We start from the raw sequence: 15,191 nt of genomic DNA on the forward strand, positions 1-15,191 counted from the left end.
TCCACGAAGGCAGGACCCTGTGTCTCAAATGCTGCCGTATCCTCAAGACTGAGCACGGTGCCTGGCACATGACGGGCCCTCAGTAAATATTTTGTTGATTGTATGAATGAAAATTTCCACCACTGCCGTTAATAACTGTGACCTTTGACCAATCAGTTAAACTCTCTGGATGTCTCCAGTGCCCTTCCAGTTTAAATATTTTATAATTCTAGGCCTCCTCTCTGGATATTTTGATTCTGACACTGTGTGGTTGTTTACCCGATGACAGTTTTTCACCATGGCTAGCTTCTTACAGGTGTGAAAAACTAGCAGCTGCCTTCTCTTCACCCTTTCATCAATAGGAGATAGTTTTCCAGCTGATTATTTTCTTAGTTATCAGCCTCTCATATTAGACATCTATGTTTGTTGAATACATTGGTTAATGAATTAATTAAAAGAGACATAGTGAGCCTGTGGTGGGGCTGTAACTGCAATTAGACTTCTCACCTCACTGGTTAGTGCTTAGAAACAGAGCAATTCCTATCTGTGAGCTTCTTTAAATACACTTAGCAGTAAAACATTCCCACCATGAGTTCAAGGATTATGGTTTCTTCATGAAAAACTATTTAACAAATGCATTAAGTTTAAAGATGCTGCTGCTTAATATGCTTAGGGTGCTGCGCAGAGCATTCGTGAACTTTATTAGCTTTTAGGCTGCGGGGCAAGGTGGTGCTGCGAAGACCTGCTTTGGTTTTCATTAGAAGCTCCTGGTGCTTGTCTTTGCAATCGGTGGATGTATATTACTGTTTCACTAGTGACAAAGTATGAATGTCTTGGCCAGTTTTCCATTCCGTAGGACGTAAGAACCCTCTTCCATGTTCTGTTTCTACTTGCTCTCAAGAAATATTCCTGGCCAAATGATGGTATCAGGGCCCTATAAAATAGTTGGTAATCTATCAGCTTTCCCGAGCAGAGACCGTTTACAAAGGGCCCCTGTCACTTGGGACTCTCCAGGCATGCCAAGGGTCCTTTGGTAATCCAATGCTGACATGCTGCAGTGTACTCAAAGGTTGGACGTAAACCATTTACCTTCCCACTTGTATACTTAATTTTCTAGATTTGTTTTCTATATCCTTAAGACACATTTGTCAAAGGTTTTGTTTAGGAAACAAAAACCTTCTATGGGATTTTGAAGAGAAATCTTGCTTGTGTCTGGTTTTAAAGCATGTAGACTTTAATCCAACAGGTCATTCTTTTGCAGGAACTTCGCTTTTACATCTACACATGAGCAGAACCTAACATGAGTTGCCTCTAAAGTAACCCATTGTTGGTTAATTAGATCTTGCCATTTCTTTTCTCCTATCAACTTAATTAATTTTCTCGCCTAGGGGTATTTTTTAACTTGTAAATACATTACACAAGAGAGAGAATATGTTTTATTGATTTGCCTGCTTATATATTTTTGAAACAGCTTTATTGAAATATCATTAACATACAATAACCTACACATATTTAAAGTGTATAGTTCGTGAAATTTTGACATATGACACCATCACCACAAGTGAGATAATGAACATACCCATCACCCCAAAAGTTTCCTACTGAACCTTTGTAATTTCCTTCCCAGCCTCTTCAGGCAACTGCTGATCGTGTATTAGTTTGCATTTCCTAGAATTTTATGTAAATGGATTTATACAATACATATGTACTTTTTTTTTTTGCCTGGCTTGTTTCACTCAGCACAATTATTTTGATTTATCCATGTTGTGACATAAATCAATAGTTCAGTCCTTTTAATTACTGAGTAGTGTTCCATTATATGGAAGTTTGTCCATTCATCTGTTGGTGGAAATCTGAATTACTTCCAGCTTTTGGCAATACAGATAAAGCTGTCATGAACATTACACATGTAAGTTTCTATATGGACATATGCTTTCATTTATCTTGGGTAAATACCCAAGAGCAGGATACCTAGATCGTATGGTCCATATTTAACTTTTTAAGAAATTGCCAAACTGTTTTCCAAAGTGGTTGTATCATTTGCCATTCCCACTAGCAGTGTATGAATATTACAGTTCCTCTACATCTTCATCAAAACTTGATATCATCAGTCCTTTTAATTTTAGCAATTTTAATAAGTATATAATATGCTTTTAATCTGCCTTTCTCTAATGACTAATGGTGATGAGCATTGTTTCAGGTGCTTCTTTGCTATCTCTATATCTTCTTTGGTGAAATGTCTATTCAAATCTTCTATTTTATGATCGTATTGTTTGCTTTCATGTTATTAAGTTTTGAGAGTTTTTTGTATGTCCTAGATAGAAGTCCTTTATCCAATATATGTTTTACAAATATCTTCTTCCAGTCTGTGGCTTGTCTTTGTTCTCCTAACAGTGTTTTGAAGAGCAGACATCGTTAATTTTGATGAAATGCAGTTTATCAACTTATTCTATTATGGATTGTGCTTGGGTGTGCTATCTAAGAAATCTTTGCTTAACCCAAGGTCAAAGGATTTCTCCTATATTTCCTTTAGATATTTTATAATTTTAAGTTTTACATTTACTTTTATGATCCATTTTGATTTAACTTTTGTCTAGGGTGCAAGGTATAGATTGGAAGTTCCCTCTTTTTCTTTCTTTCTTTTTTCTTTTTCTGCATATGAATATCTAATTGTTCCAGCACCATTTGTTGACAAGGCTATCCTTTCACCAGTGAGTTATCTTTGTGCCAGTACCATATTGTTTTGATTACTGTAGCTTTATAATTAGTCTTAAAATCAGGTAGTATTAGTTCTTCAATTTTGTGCTTCTTGCATGCTTATACTTTTTCATATAAGAATTTTGCCCTTGGGTCTAGAGTATTTAGGGCAAGAGTGCTAATTGTAAGTAAGAATAACTTTCATTTTTGTAAACCAAGGTTTGTAACTATTCAGAGTCAGCAAGAGCATGAATGATGGAATTGGATCTGGTTTTGAATCCTGGTTCAAAGGAGTAAGTTTTACTACTTACTAGCTTTGCAACTCTGAACAAGTTACTTGTCATCTCAAAGTTTCAGGCTTCTCAACAGTAAGATGGGGGTGATCATATTTACCTCACAGTATTGTTTTTAAGGATCAATTTTGAAAATATAAAATTTTTTATATAATTTTTGCTCAATATATATTATTTTATATTTTTTAAAAATTAACGCAATAAAACTATCCAATGCCTAGTTATGTAAGGAAGATAAAATCAAAATGTCTTTGGCATTCTCATTGTTCTTGTTTTATCTTCATTTTAAATTCTTGTGAGTGATTCTTATTTAGTTTCAGGAGTTAGATACAGTTTTGAGGGTTGGACTTATAATTTGAACATTTTTAGATATAGAAAAATGTACTAGTGTTTCTCATATATCCATGTTACATTCAAATGGATGAGTTAAAAAATACCAACAGAATGATGGTTGAATATAATTGTGTGATGGTGGAAGCTTGTGGGGGCAGAGATCTGCTGTCAGGCATGGAAGACTCCAGCCAAGGAAAATCTAGCTCCATGAGACAATGCATGCATAAAGGATGAATAAGGATTGTAAATCTAAATTTTTCTCCTCTGGTGACTTGGGGAAGACATTGATCCATCTCTGTTGTGTCTAAGTGAGGACATAACTTGAATTTTCACTGAAAGTTGAATTAATATAAAAAACTTCACACATCACAAGAAAAAGACTAATAACTGAATTTAACAATGGGTAAAAGTATGTATAGGTAGTTCACAGTTAAAGAAACCAGAACATACCATGCTGGGCACATTACATTGATAAGGAAAACCCCCAACTATTACTTGGAACAGCAGCCACCTGAGACCCCCACCCCTCAAGGAAGACCCGCATCAGCATAATACTAACCTATCACCTGGCCCATCAACTAATCTATTACCTGACGCATCAGCATAACACTAAACCTATTACCTGGTGCATCAACTACCCTATTACTTGGTTCATCAACATAATACTAACGTATTACCTGACACATCAACTAACCTATTGCCTGGCAGGCATTAGCCACCTGAGACCCCACCCCTCAGACCACCCCAACTTAATAAAAGTGGGAAAAATCGGGTAAACAGAGCTCAGAATTTGATGGGGAGACCCCTCTGAGCCCGCTGGCGAATAGACTTTGATTCTCTGACTCTCCATGTGCCTCTCGGGACCATCCGCTATAACAATAACACTGGCTATAACAATATTGGCGAAGAATAGTAAGGCCGATTAGCATCAAATACTGGCAAGAATGTTGGTTAAAGGAACTAATATGTGGCTGGTAGAATTGTAAATTGGTAAAACTATTTTTGAAAGTTATTTGGCAATATGTAATACAATTGAATGTGTATAAACCCTAAGATCCGACGCTTCCTGTTCTTGGTATCTGCTCTAGAGAAATTCTCACACATATGCACAGAAGGACATTTGCAAAGATGCACACTGCAGCTCCATTTGTAGTAGTGAAGAATTGAAAACAACCTAATTTCTCTCTCTCTCTCTCTGTCTCTTTATTTGCTGAACCAGGGCACTTTACCCCTAAAGGTATTTTTTTTTTAACTGGAGTTCTAAAGCAGATATAGGAAAATGTTAACATGTTTTATTTGGGGCACATATAGAACTGTTACTTTCTGTACTTCTCTGTATATATGAGATGTTAAAAATTGAAAGTAAATGTGGACATTTTTGAAAGAAGCACGACATTTGTTTGTACTCATTTTCTTTCCTTGCTTCTTTACAACCTTCTTTTATAATAATTCCTCACCTTAAGACCAAGCATCCTTTCCATTTTGTGTCTTGTTTGATTTAAATCTATGTCTTTGGCTCCTTTCCTCACATATCTCCAAGGTACCTAGTTTGTATTCAGAGTGTCTTTAGACATCTCCTTGCCTCTAGTGACCTCTGTTCAATATCACATTAAACTTGTTGGGCCTAAGTCGTCAGTTATTTCCTAGCTTTTTTGATTTTAGTGGGAGTTTGGATTGACAATTGGAACTTCTGTATTTGATGGGCTTGTTTTCTTAATATTGCTCCACCTGCCTGTCTTGGTATGTGAGACATTCACACATAGGGAGGAATGTTTGTTTTAGTGTATGGCAGATACTTAGAATGCAGATTAGATCATGCACTTGTAGTTGCGAATTTCCAAAGCATGTAGCCAAAAATTCTTAATCTTCAAAACAGAAACTTGGGGTGCTCCCTCAGTCTGCCTGTCTATGTATTTTTAGCTGCTGGAATGGCCTCTCTGCTCATGTCAAACTCACTTTGCATGTACATATTTCAAGTTCCCTATTTTCTTTCATCTGCTTCTTCTTTGGTAAACAGACGACTCAGAAACTTCCTCTGCCTGATCTCTGTGTGACATACTGCAAATTTAGCTCAGATCCCTGCTGGCTGTGTGTGTCTTTGGCTATTCATAGAAGGGGAGGGTTTACTTTCCTTCCTTCTGGAGAAACTCCGGTCTTCTCACTTCTCATGTGCCTGAATCTGTTTTTAAAGGGCTGTTTGGAATTAGAGTTGCTGGGTGATGAAAGAAGACCTTTGTTTTTGTGATACTTGGACAATCTTTAAAAACTATGCTGATGAGCCACTTCTGGTGTGTGTTAATCTTTCTATGCTTACTTTTGGGGTATTTTCCCCTCTTGTATTCATGGATATTGTAAAGACCTATGTAACTATTCAACTGTTAGGCATCACAGAGTCACGTGGGCAGAAGATGGAAATGAATGCAAACAGCGCAGAGCACTTAGCTCACCCTCTGTGGCTCAATGCTCCTCTGGTATTGCCCTGATTCTGGATTCTAATTTTGATCCATAAACTACCCCAAAATCAGCCTGTAAGATAAAGGGCAGGCTCTGAGACTGACCTGAAGTCTGGCCAAGGGCTTCCAGCGTTCCCAAATAAACTGGAGCCAGTAGGGCATCTAGGGAGTCCTGGGCAATATGTATTAAATATTTATTTCTCAATTCAGAAGAGATTTTTTTTCTTGTCACTTTAGACTTCCTGCCCTGACCAGTCAAAACTGGATGGGTTTGGGGAAAGTATTCACTAAGACATTTATCTCATTGCATTTGGTAATTTTCATAAATCATTTAACATTATAAATACCACTATTTACCACTTCCCTGTTATTGTTTTTATTCTAATGTCCTAAATTTGGAAACTGGTAACTGGATTATAAGTTTCTTTAGGGTGAGAGGACTATTTTAGATTTTGTATCTCCCTAATATCTACCACAATGTCTGGCATATAATAGATTCTAAATAAATGTATATATCTAGAAAATACAGCTGAATAGACAGCTGTAAAACATATTCTGAAGTCACTGTACTTATTTCTCCTTTCTTCTGTCCCTCCTTTTTTACTGTTCCAGTTTTCATCCCTCTTAGGCTAATGTTTTGGATGATTTGTAGCATCATATTTTGGTACTGCTTCCCATAATACTTCCTTCATATCTCTTCCCCCAAATTTTGTTTGTTTTTTAAAAATAGTGTTTTTTTTCCCCCCTTAGGCTTTGTCCCTCATGTCTTAAGTTATTTTAAATGTTATGCCTGATCTCCATCTGATTCTTCTGTTATCTTAAGTTCTCGCTGGTGGTTGTGTCTGCTGACTCTAGCTTATGGCGAATTGTTTCCACATGGGTGTTGTGGCTCAGGCTTGCGAGTTCATTTTCAGTGGAGATTTAATCTGTGGGTGTCCCAGCTTGGCTGGATTGAGGGCACATATCTCCAGAAATGTTTTGTTTCTACTTCTAGGCACCCAAGAGGAATCATTGCTTTAGAACTAATTTTTTTTTTTTTTTTTTGAGACAGAGTCTCACTCTGTTGCCCGGGCTAGAGTGAGTGCCGTGGCATCAGCCTAGCTCACAGCAACCTCAAACTCCTGGGCTCAAGCGATCCTCCTGCCTCAGCCTCCCGAGTAGCTGGGACTACAGGCATGCGCCACCATGCCCAGCTAATTTTTTCTATCTGTATTTTTAGCTGTTCATATAATGTCTTTCTATTTTTAGTAGAGACGGGGTCTCACTCTTGCTCAGGCTGGTCTCGAACTCCTGAGCTCAAAGGATCCACCCGCCTCGGCCTCCGAGAGTGCTAGGATTACAGGCGTGAGCTACCGCGCCAGGCCTAGAACTAATTTTTATGCCTATTTTCAACTTGAAAGTTACTGGCCTCTACGGATATTAGAAATTCAAAATCCCAAGCCACAAGAGGGCAGACTCTAGGGATGCAAATGCTCAGTGGAGACAGTTTTATTCCCCCACCAAGAGCCCAGGACAGGGCATCTGTTTGCCATCTGCCTATGTGAGTGTTTGGCTTTTTCCCAAGGCCACCATTTCACTTTAGGAGTCTTTCTTCAAGACCACTTCCAGGGTCTTTCTTTGTATGAAGGTCTCGGTCCCAGTTCTCTGTCTCACCTCCCGTCGTCCCCTAGCAAGTGCTCAGTCCCAAGCCCCTGGTGTATTGATTTCTACGGTATAAGTGCATGTGCTTCCAGCTTTGGTTCTCTGTTTACTCTCCATTTCTGGCCCCTTTCTATATAATTTCTTATAAACTCATTTAAAAGGATGTTTACTATATGTTGTCACATTTCCCCCAGGATTTCTTAGGGATTATGGTGGGAAGGTTCTTAGACTATCAAGGCAACTTCTAAGATGATGTTCTTGTTTTCATTTTTATAAAGAAAAAAGTTTCAGGTTGGGAACTGGGACACCTAATTCTTTGACATCAATTTGCCGTGCTAGGCAAGTCATACAAGCTACCGAGGGCTCAGATTCCTTATCTTTTAAATGGTGATAATAAGAATTAAGAACACAGTTGAAATGTGTGTTTCCCCTGATATGGATGCTATGAGATCAAGTAGTAAAATAGATGAGAAGGTATTTTGAAAAAAAAAAAAAAATAGAAGCACTCCATACTTACCGGGTAGATTTGTTTCTTCTTCTAGACACCCTAAGGATGTCATTGGCTTTGAACTCATTTTTACTGATATTCTTACTAGGGTTTTCTCTCCTCTAGAGCCTTCCCCCTTCTTCTTCTACCATTGCATCTCCTACTCTATTAGTTTACCTTATGGCAAAGTACAGTGCCCTTGTACTTAGGCAGAGAGGATGTACTGCAACCTCTAGGCTGATTTTACCAAATTGAGCATAGTGATTACTGTGGCTCCATCCTTCACCCCTTAACTCACTCCTTAACTTAACTTGTTATATGGTTCTGCCGCTTTGGAGAACTAAAGGACTGCTGCCTGAATACAGATCTTCTCTTCAGTGACCTGTCTGTCTCATGTCACTGAAGGAGAGTATCAATTGGCACATTTGTCCTGGAAGCTACCAGGACATATTAATAGGAACACTGGGATTTATAATCAAGAAGTTTTACAATATGATCTGATAGAACACACCCTTTTTATGTTATAGAAACTTTGGATTGAACAAGTTGTGTCATAAAAGGGGCCGCAGAATCAGCAAAACCAGCCATGTAATAACAGGCCAACCAGAGTTGCAAGGCAGGGAGGGATGTTGGAGTTTTCTTGGTTTTTTATTTGAGGCCAAGGTCTTAAACAGAACATGGACTTTTGCTTCAGGTCAAATGAAGTCATAATTCAGGCTGGAATAGTCCCTGTTTAAATCACTTAGGCAAGGTTTAACTTATTGAACTAAATCCTGGAACTAATTCAATCCCCAGAAGAACATATAATTACATAACTTTCATCTAAAATCCCAAGAGAAATTTTTAAGTAGATATAGTGAGAATTCAAAGGGAATATGAAGCTAAAATAGAAAATGCTTGTAGGGGTATCAGTAGAAGAAATAGAAAACATTTGTGAAAATCTTATCTTAGTCTTTTGTATAGTTCATTGCACAAATCAATACACTTGATTCTTAAATAAGCAAACATGTTTTCAAATATTGAATCTTTTTTTTTCCAAATATTGAATCTTTATTTTCAAAGATAGGGTGATGTAGCTATAATAGGGTTGATCATGATCTTATAACTTACTGAATTTTCCAATACATATCATTAGTTTTTAGTTGCATGACTTCTGTTAAATATTTCCACTCATCCATATTAATTGCCTGCAGCCATACACAGACAACATAAGTTTCCAGCTAATTCTAACTCCTCTTTTTATCCACTTAATGTTAGTTCATCCCTTCATAAAACCTATTCACCAGACCTTCTAACAAAAAGACTGGTTTGAAGATTAATTCTTGTCATGTCCCCTGCCTGCCATCTGTTTTAGATATTGAGTCATGAAATGCCTAAAAGCAATAGTGTGAATGAGTGAGAGGAAGAAGCAGAGGGCCTGGACCATCAGAAAATAGAATAATATCCTCGGGTTAGTCAAGTGTTGTTAGGTTGATTGTATAATCAAGATAACAGGAATTATGATTAAAATCAACAGCAAATCCAAAAATCTCAAAACTAACATGCATGCTAGTTTTAGGAGAAACCTTAAAGACATAGCATACAGGCTTTGGTCCCCATTGCTATGGAGTAGACGGTGAGAGTTTGTGGAAGAGGCCACACACGTAAACTAGTTCAGTTCAGCCAATTATGCTGAGCACCTAGTCTGTTGCTACTATGGGGAAAGGGGGAAGAGTTGTTCTTTACTCAAGTGAGTTTTCAGTCTTGGAGGGAACATATCATACAACTCTCTGTGCTGGTGACAGTAGCGGCTATGCGTGGAGCACGGCTGTGTGCACTTGCCTCCTGCTTGCCTAGGGCTTTATTTATTTACATTATCTCGGTTCCTCTTATCAGTCCTCTAAGGTAGATAGTATTATCTCCAATTTATAGATTAGGAAGCAATATTTTTTGCTGCGCATATTACCAGGCTGCCTCTCAGCACCGCATGTTAAATGCCTTGCCAAGGACACAGCCGAGTCTGACAGGAGAAGGTCCTATCGTGGTTCTGTTATCTATCTGGGGCCTTGAGGAAATTTCTCAATTTATTTGAGCTACAGTCTTCTATTCTCATCTATAAAACAAAGATGGTAATATCTACCTCAGCTCTCAGCTTAAATGTCAACATCCTCAGAAAGTCCTTACCTGACCACTCTTACTCCCATCTCCCCGATCTCTGAATCCCATACCCTGTTTTAATTTTGTCATCATCTGAAGTGATTTGTGTGTCATTTATTTACCTGACTATTGTCAGCCTCCCACCTGATTGTAAGTTTCATGAGGGTGGGGACCCGGCCTGTTGCAGTCTCAGAACTTGGTTCCTGGCACGGAGTAGGCACTCAGTGAGTATTACACGAGTGAGCAGTGGTCTAGGCAGTGGCTAATGAGGATAGAAAAGAGGAGATGACTGTACTTATGTTTAATGCCCTCGTGAACCATTCCACTATGTTTCCTTAGAAAGAAAATAAATCATTGAAAGCTTTGATCTCTGTTGCTAAGGCAGGTTAGCGGGGTTTGAACATGTTTTATTTTTTTTTACCATACTGAAGGTTTAAAAATATTGTAAGTTGAAATTCATCATCCAAGGCATGATAGTCCATCTTTGACCTGAGCTAGGTTTCATTTTGGAGCAGGTAGGCAAACGCCATGTGCAGACAGAACATGGAATCCTCTGTAAGTGTGACTGTAGGGTATGCTGAGAGAAAATGTATAACGGGAACTTACCTGAGTAGGTGTTTGGCCTTCACGCTCTTCCACAAGCATCAACCTCAGAGTGAATGACATATCTTACTATGTATGTCTACAAAAGGCACTTCTGGCTGCCACTGACCTGTTGTGTATCTTTGACATTGTTTGTTTTAGGATTCTGAGAAACGAACTCCCCTTCATGTGGCCGCGTTTCTGGGAGATGCAGAGATCATTGAACTCCTGATTCTGTCAGGTAAATAACCGCTGTACTCAAAAGGCAACTGAAAATAAAAGTTTAAATGACCAATTTACTAGGTTGACTACTATAATGAACCCAAACAAAATTCCTTACGATGCTAATGGAAATTTACTTGGTGAGTGATATTATCTGTAGACGAAAGGCGATATAAGAAGTTGTTCTTATTGGAAAGTGACTTCTCCAGTAAAATTTTTATATTGCTTTGAAAGTCTGATTCCTGGATGTCTAGTCAGGCCCAGCATTGTGGACAAATTCAGTACATTTGGATATCTTTTGATTTTTTTTTTAATTATAGAAAAATAAAAGGAAAGAAAATGAGTTTAAAGTCTACATGAACACACACCCCCACACACTATATATAGTGTGAGTATGTGTATATACACTTTATAGATATACACATATACACTATAATACACTATATAGTGTGTATATACTATATATGCTATATAGACATATACTTACATATGCTATATAAATGCACATTTAGTTTATATACTCAGTGAGTATATTTATATATATTTAAATTGGACTTCAAAATAATACTGTGTTTTGCTTACGGATACATGACTATGAATATGTAATAAAAATATAAAAACATGGACGGTAAAGAACCCCATCAATTCCTGACCTCTGAGTAGGTAGGTTGAGTGAGAAATGTCTTCAGGAAAGGGCGTAAAAGGAACTACTATAACTCTCTAATATATTTTATGTTTAAAAAATTGAAAGGTAATATGGCAAACATGTTAACTCCGGCTTGTGGGTGCACTGGTGTTTGTGATATTACTCTCTTTATTTTTCTATGTATTTTAAGTATTGCATCAGGTTTAAAAATGCCAGTGCTTTCGTTTTTGGAAACCTGTGTGCTCAGTACATATCACTGAACAGGTTTCCAAAACCATTATGTGCATTCTTCCTTGAGTGTTTGCTAGACAAACCCTGGAATGAATCTGAGCATGTACAGCGTCTCATTGTAGCTTGTCTGCAGACAGGCTGTCTTTCTTCCTCCTCCTTTTTGTTACGGGAGATTAAAATCTAGAGGAAATGCCTCTGTCCACAGACTAGGCAAAAGGCTTATAAAAAGGTTTTGCCTTTGTTTGCATAGTAAAGGGAAACTGTAGAATTCCAAAATAAGCTACCCAAAGGTAGGAGCTGATATATGTATTCAAGGAGATATGGAGAACATGCTGGAAAAGAAACAAGAATTGTGCTGTGATACACAAGGAAGATTCACATTGCCCTTATTTTTGTTGTGTTCATGTTCTTGAGGTGGGTTTCCCCAGGAAACAAGTATTCTGTGCCTCAAAACACGTGTGCCCTGTGCTCCTGACAGGAGCTAACACGTGGAGCTTAGGTTAGATTTCATGTGGCATTCCTTGTACTCTTGAGAACAAGCCTTTCTTCCTTCCGACAAATCTAAAGATGTTCCAGGCTGTCTTCCAAGCAAGCATGTATTGTTTGGTGTTGGCACAGACTATGGCTAAGAGCCAGCACACACCTGGCCGGTTGCCCTAGCAGTTGAAATTTGGCCCACAGAAGATTGTAGGCAGAATCACTGGAGGTGTAACATAAAGAATTTTGTATTATCAGAATCCAGGTAAAGCAAAACAAACAAATAAATATTTTTCTTTTTCTTTCTTTTTTTTATTTCAGCATATTATGGGGGTACAAATGTTTAGGTTACATATATTTACCTTGCCCCACCCAAGTCAGAGTTTCAAGTGTGTCCATCCCCCAGAAGGTGTGCACCGTGCCCATTATGTGTGTATATACCCATCCCCTCCTCCCCCCTCCCATTTGCCCGACACCCAATGAATGTTATTACTATATATGCACTTAAGTGTTGATCAGTTGATACCAATTTGATGGTGAGTACATGTGGTGCTTGTTTTTCTATTCTTGGGATACTTCACTTAGTAGATTGGGTTCCAGCTCTATCCAGGATAATACAAGAGGTGCTATATTGCCATTGTTAAAATTTTGTGGTATGACACCTACTGGTCCCAACCAGCTATACCCAGTACTTAAACATTCTCGTAAGAGACCTCTCAGAGTCTCAGAGGAATGTTTGTTTCACGAATGTGCAAATTCAAAACTTTATCTTTGATTCCAACTTTATGGTGTTCTTGTTTCTTCTACATCTGAAAGTGAAGGTTTTTATTCTGCACCATGAAGTTGACCCATCTTTTTTTTTTCAGGCATCTGGGTCCAGTAATAGTTTGAGAAACTTGGTTTCATGTCACCTTCACATGGGCATAGAATCCACCAGCCTATCTTTAACTCTGGCTGAGTGAGTAGAGCTGGGAGAAGCTGTTGCGTATATCTTGAGCTATACACCTGTTTGGTCTTGGAATTACTGAAATGTTAATCTCTTTAGTGTAATTTTGGTTCAACTTGTGATGGAATTTTTCCTTCTCCCTCTCATCAAATTAGGAAGACTTAAGGCATGGGAGAGCATTGGGAATGTTTGTTTTTTTTTTTTTCAATTGTGGAAGCAGAAGCAGATTCTTATAATTCACATGGCTTTTATTTTCCTCGAAAGATCCTTTATTCAATTCATATATTATTTGCCTAAAATTGCAAGAACATGATGATTTCATCTCTGAGCATGCATCTGGCAGCTGACCCTTTAGCAAATCCAACCAAACTGTTTTCCAATTTAATAATGAATGAGGTGCTAATGATTCCCATGTTGGACAAATAATTTGGCCTTGCCCGAACAATGCATTACAGCTGTATTCTCCATTGTTGTATTAACTTACAGAGCATGGTGTAACCCAAGCCCACTAAATTCCTATTGACATCTCCTGTTAGCCAGGTGGTTGGAAACCTGAATGCCTCTGAGCAGACTGGGAGGACAAGGTCTTGGGGAAGAATTCGGGCCTTGCAAATTTTACCTTCTTTTAACTGCCAGTCCAGATTCTGGCGTTGTTTCCCTCCTGACTCTAGCTTCTATTTGGGAACTGGCTGAGTCAGGATTAAGGCAGAGGTCAGAGATGTCATTGAGAACTAATCAGTGCCTAAGAGTTAAGAGACTAGGCTTGAGATACACGAAGCAGAACACAGAAAATTGACCACAGTAGAAATACCCTATAGAGAATACTCTTGAGGATGAGCAAGGATTACAGGGTTATGGGTTGATGGAAGAAAACTGGAAGTACTCACTTTCTAATATGGAGTATTTGTGAGGTATAACTGCTAAGTAAAATTTATTAAAGTTTATGCCACCAAACAAGTGGTAGTCTTGCAAAATTATTTATGATGTTTCAAAAGAGTGCTCATCACTCTCAATGCAAATTATCTCCAGAGCTGGTGGCATATCATTCTTTTGATTCCCTTTTGCATAGCAACTATTCATCCTTTGAGGATGGATTTAATATTTTCTATCTGGTGAAATAGGGGTGATTAAGCAAGGCAATGCTGATTTCGGCTCACGAATTATAAAGTAATGAGCCATTTTCCGGTGGGTGTGTAAACTGGCCCTAAAGGCAACTCCAAGGGGAGTTTTTAAACTGTTTTGAGCAATTGCCACATCCATGGAATTATCATACACTCTTCCAAGGTAATTGCTTTGAAAAATAGTGCTCCTGTGTAATAAGGTTTGGTTTAAAAAAATTCAGTAGGAAGCTGATCTCATTGTAGTATAATCATATTTCATATGATCTTTCTTTTGTGCTTATTTCAACAATTAAAAGCCAGACTTTGGATAAACTGGCCTTAAGAATTGATTGTTGTTTTTTTTTTTTTGGACTGTAAGATTTTTCAGTCTCTCTGTTTACCTTTATCATAGCACTTCGTTTTTTCCTTTGTTCTGCTTCTTCCTGTTTGACAAGGCTTAGGGAACAGAAATATTGCCTCTGGAAAAGATGGTCAGAGCTCCCTTTACTCCTGATCTCTATGAAAATAAAATGAATAGGTAATAGGGATAAGGATGAAGAATATCCTTCGTTTGTAATCAGAGTTTGGACCTGATAATCTGTGGTTGGGCCTTTGTTTCTGAAGAATCAGTAAGGCCTAGGCAAGGGCTTATTTTCATGTTTAAATTTTAAAATGTCCTTGGGTAAAAAAGCATTTGGCTTTAAATCATTAGACATGCATACTGTGTCCTTGGGTGCACAATGGTGCCTGACAGGCAGGTAAATAACGTGAGGCTTCCTTTAGAAAAATCAGCTATAAATATTCAATTCAGAGCCAGACCCGTCTGACATCTCCCTCTGACATGTAAACAAGACTCTTGAAAGTGTTCAGAGGAAGAGGATGAGGAAGCCAGCAGCAGGAGATGAGACTGATGAAATGCTTCTTGGGCCTCCATTCAGATAACTCTGCTTTTGTCATGATAACTTTTG

The 15,191-nt window shown here is 38.1% G+C and overlaps 1 protein-coding gene across 3 annotated transcripts in view; it reads left to right on the plus strand.

The window, feature by feature from the left end:
* ANKRD44 (ankyrin repeat domain 44) overlaps positions 1-15,191 on the plus strand; it is a 284,470-nt gene that overhangs the window by 135,675 nt on the left and 133,604 nt on the right. For all 3 annotated transcript variants that reach the window (XM_045558960.1, XM_045558961.1, XM_045558962.1), the window contains exon 3: positions 10,764-10,842. In XM_045558960.1, the coding sequence (XP_045414916.1) occupies positions 10,764-10,842 (79 nt within the window). The remainder of the gene's footprint in view (positions 1-10,763; positions 10,843-15,191) is intronic.

This window comes from Lemur catta, chromosome 8, assembly GCF_020740605.2.
Source record: "Lemur catta isolate mLemCat1 chromosome 8, mLemCat1.pri, whole genome shotgun sequence".
Lineage (NCBI taxonomy): Eukaryota > Metazoa > Chordata > Mammalia > Primates > Lemuridae > Lemur > Lemur catta.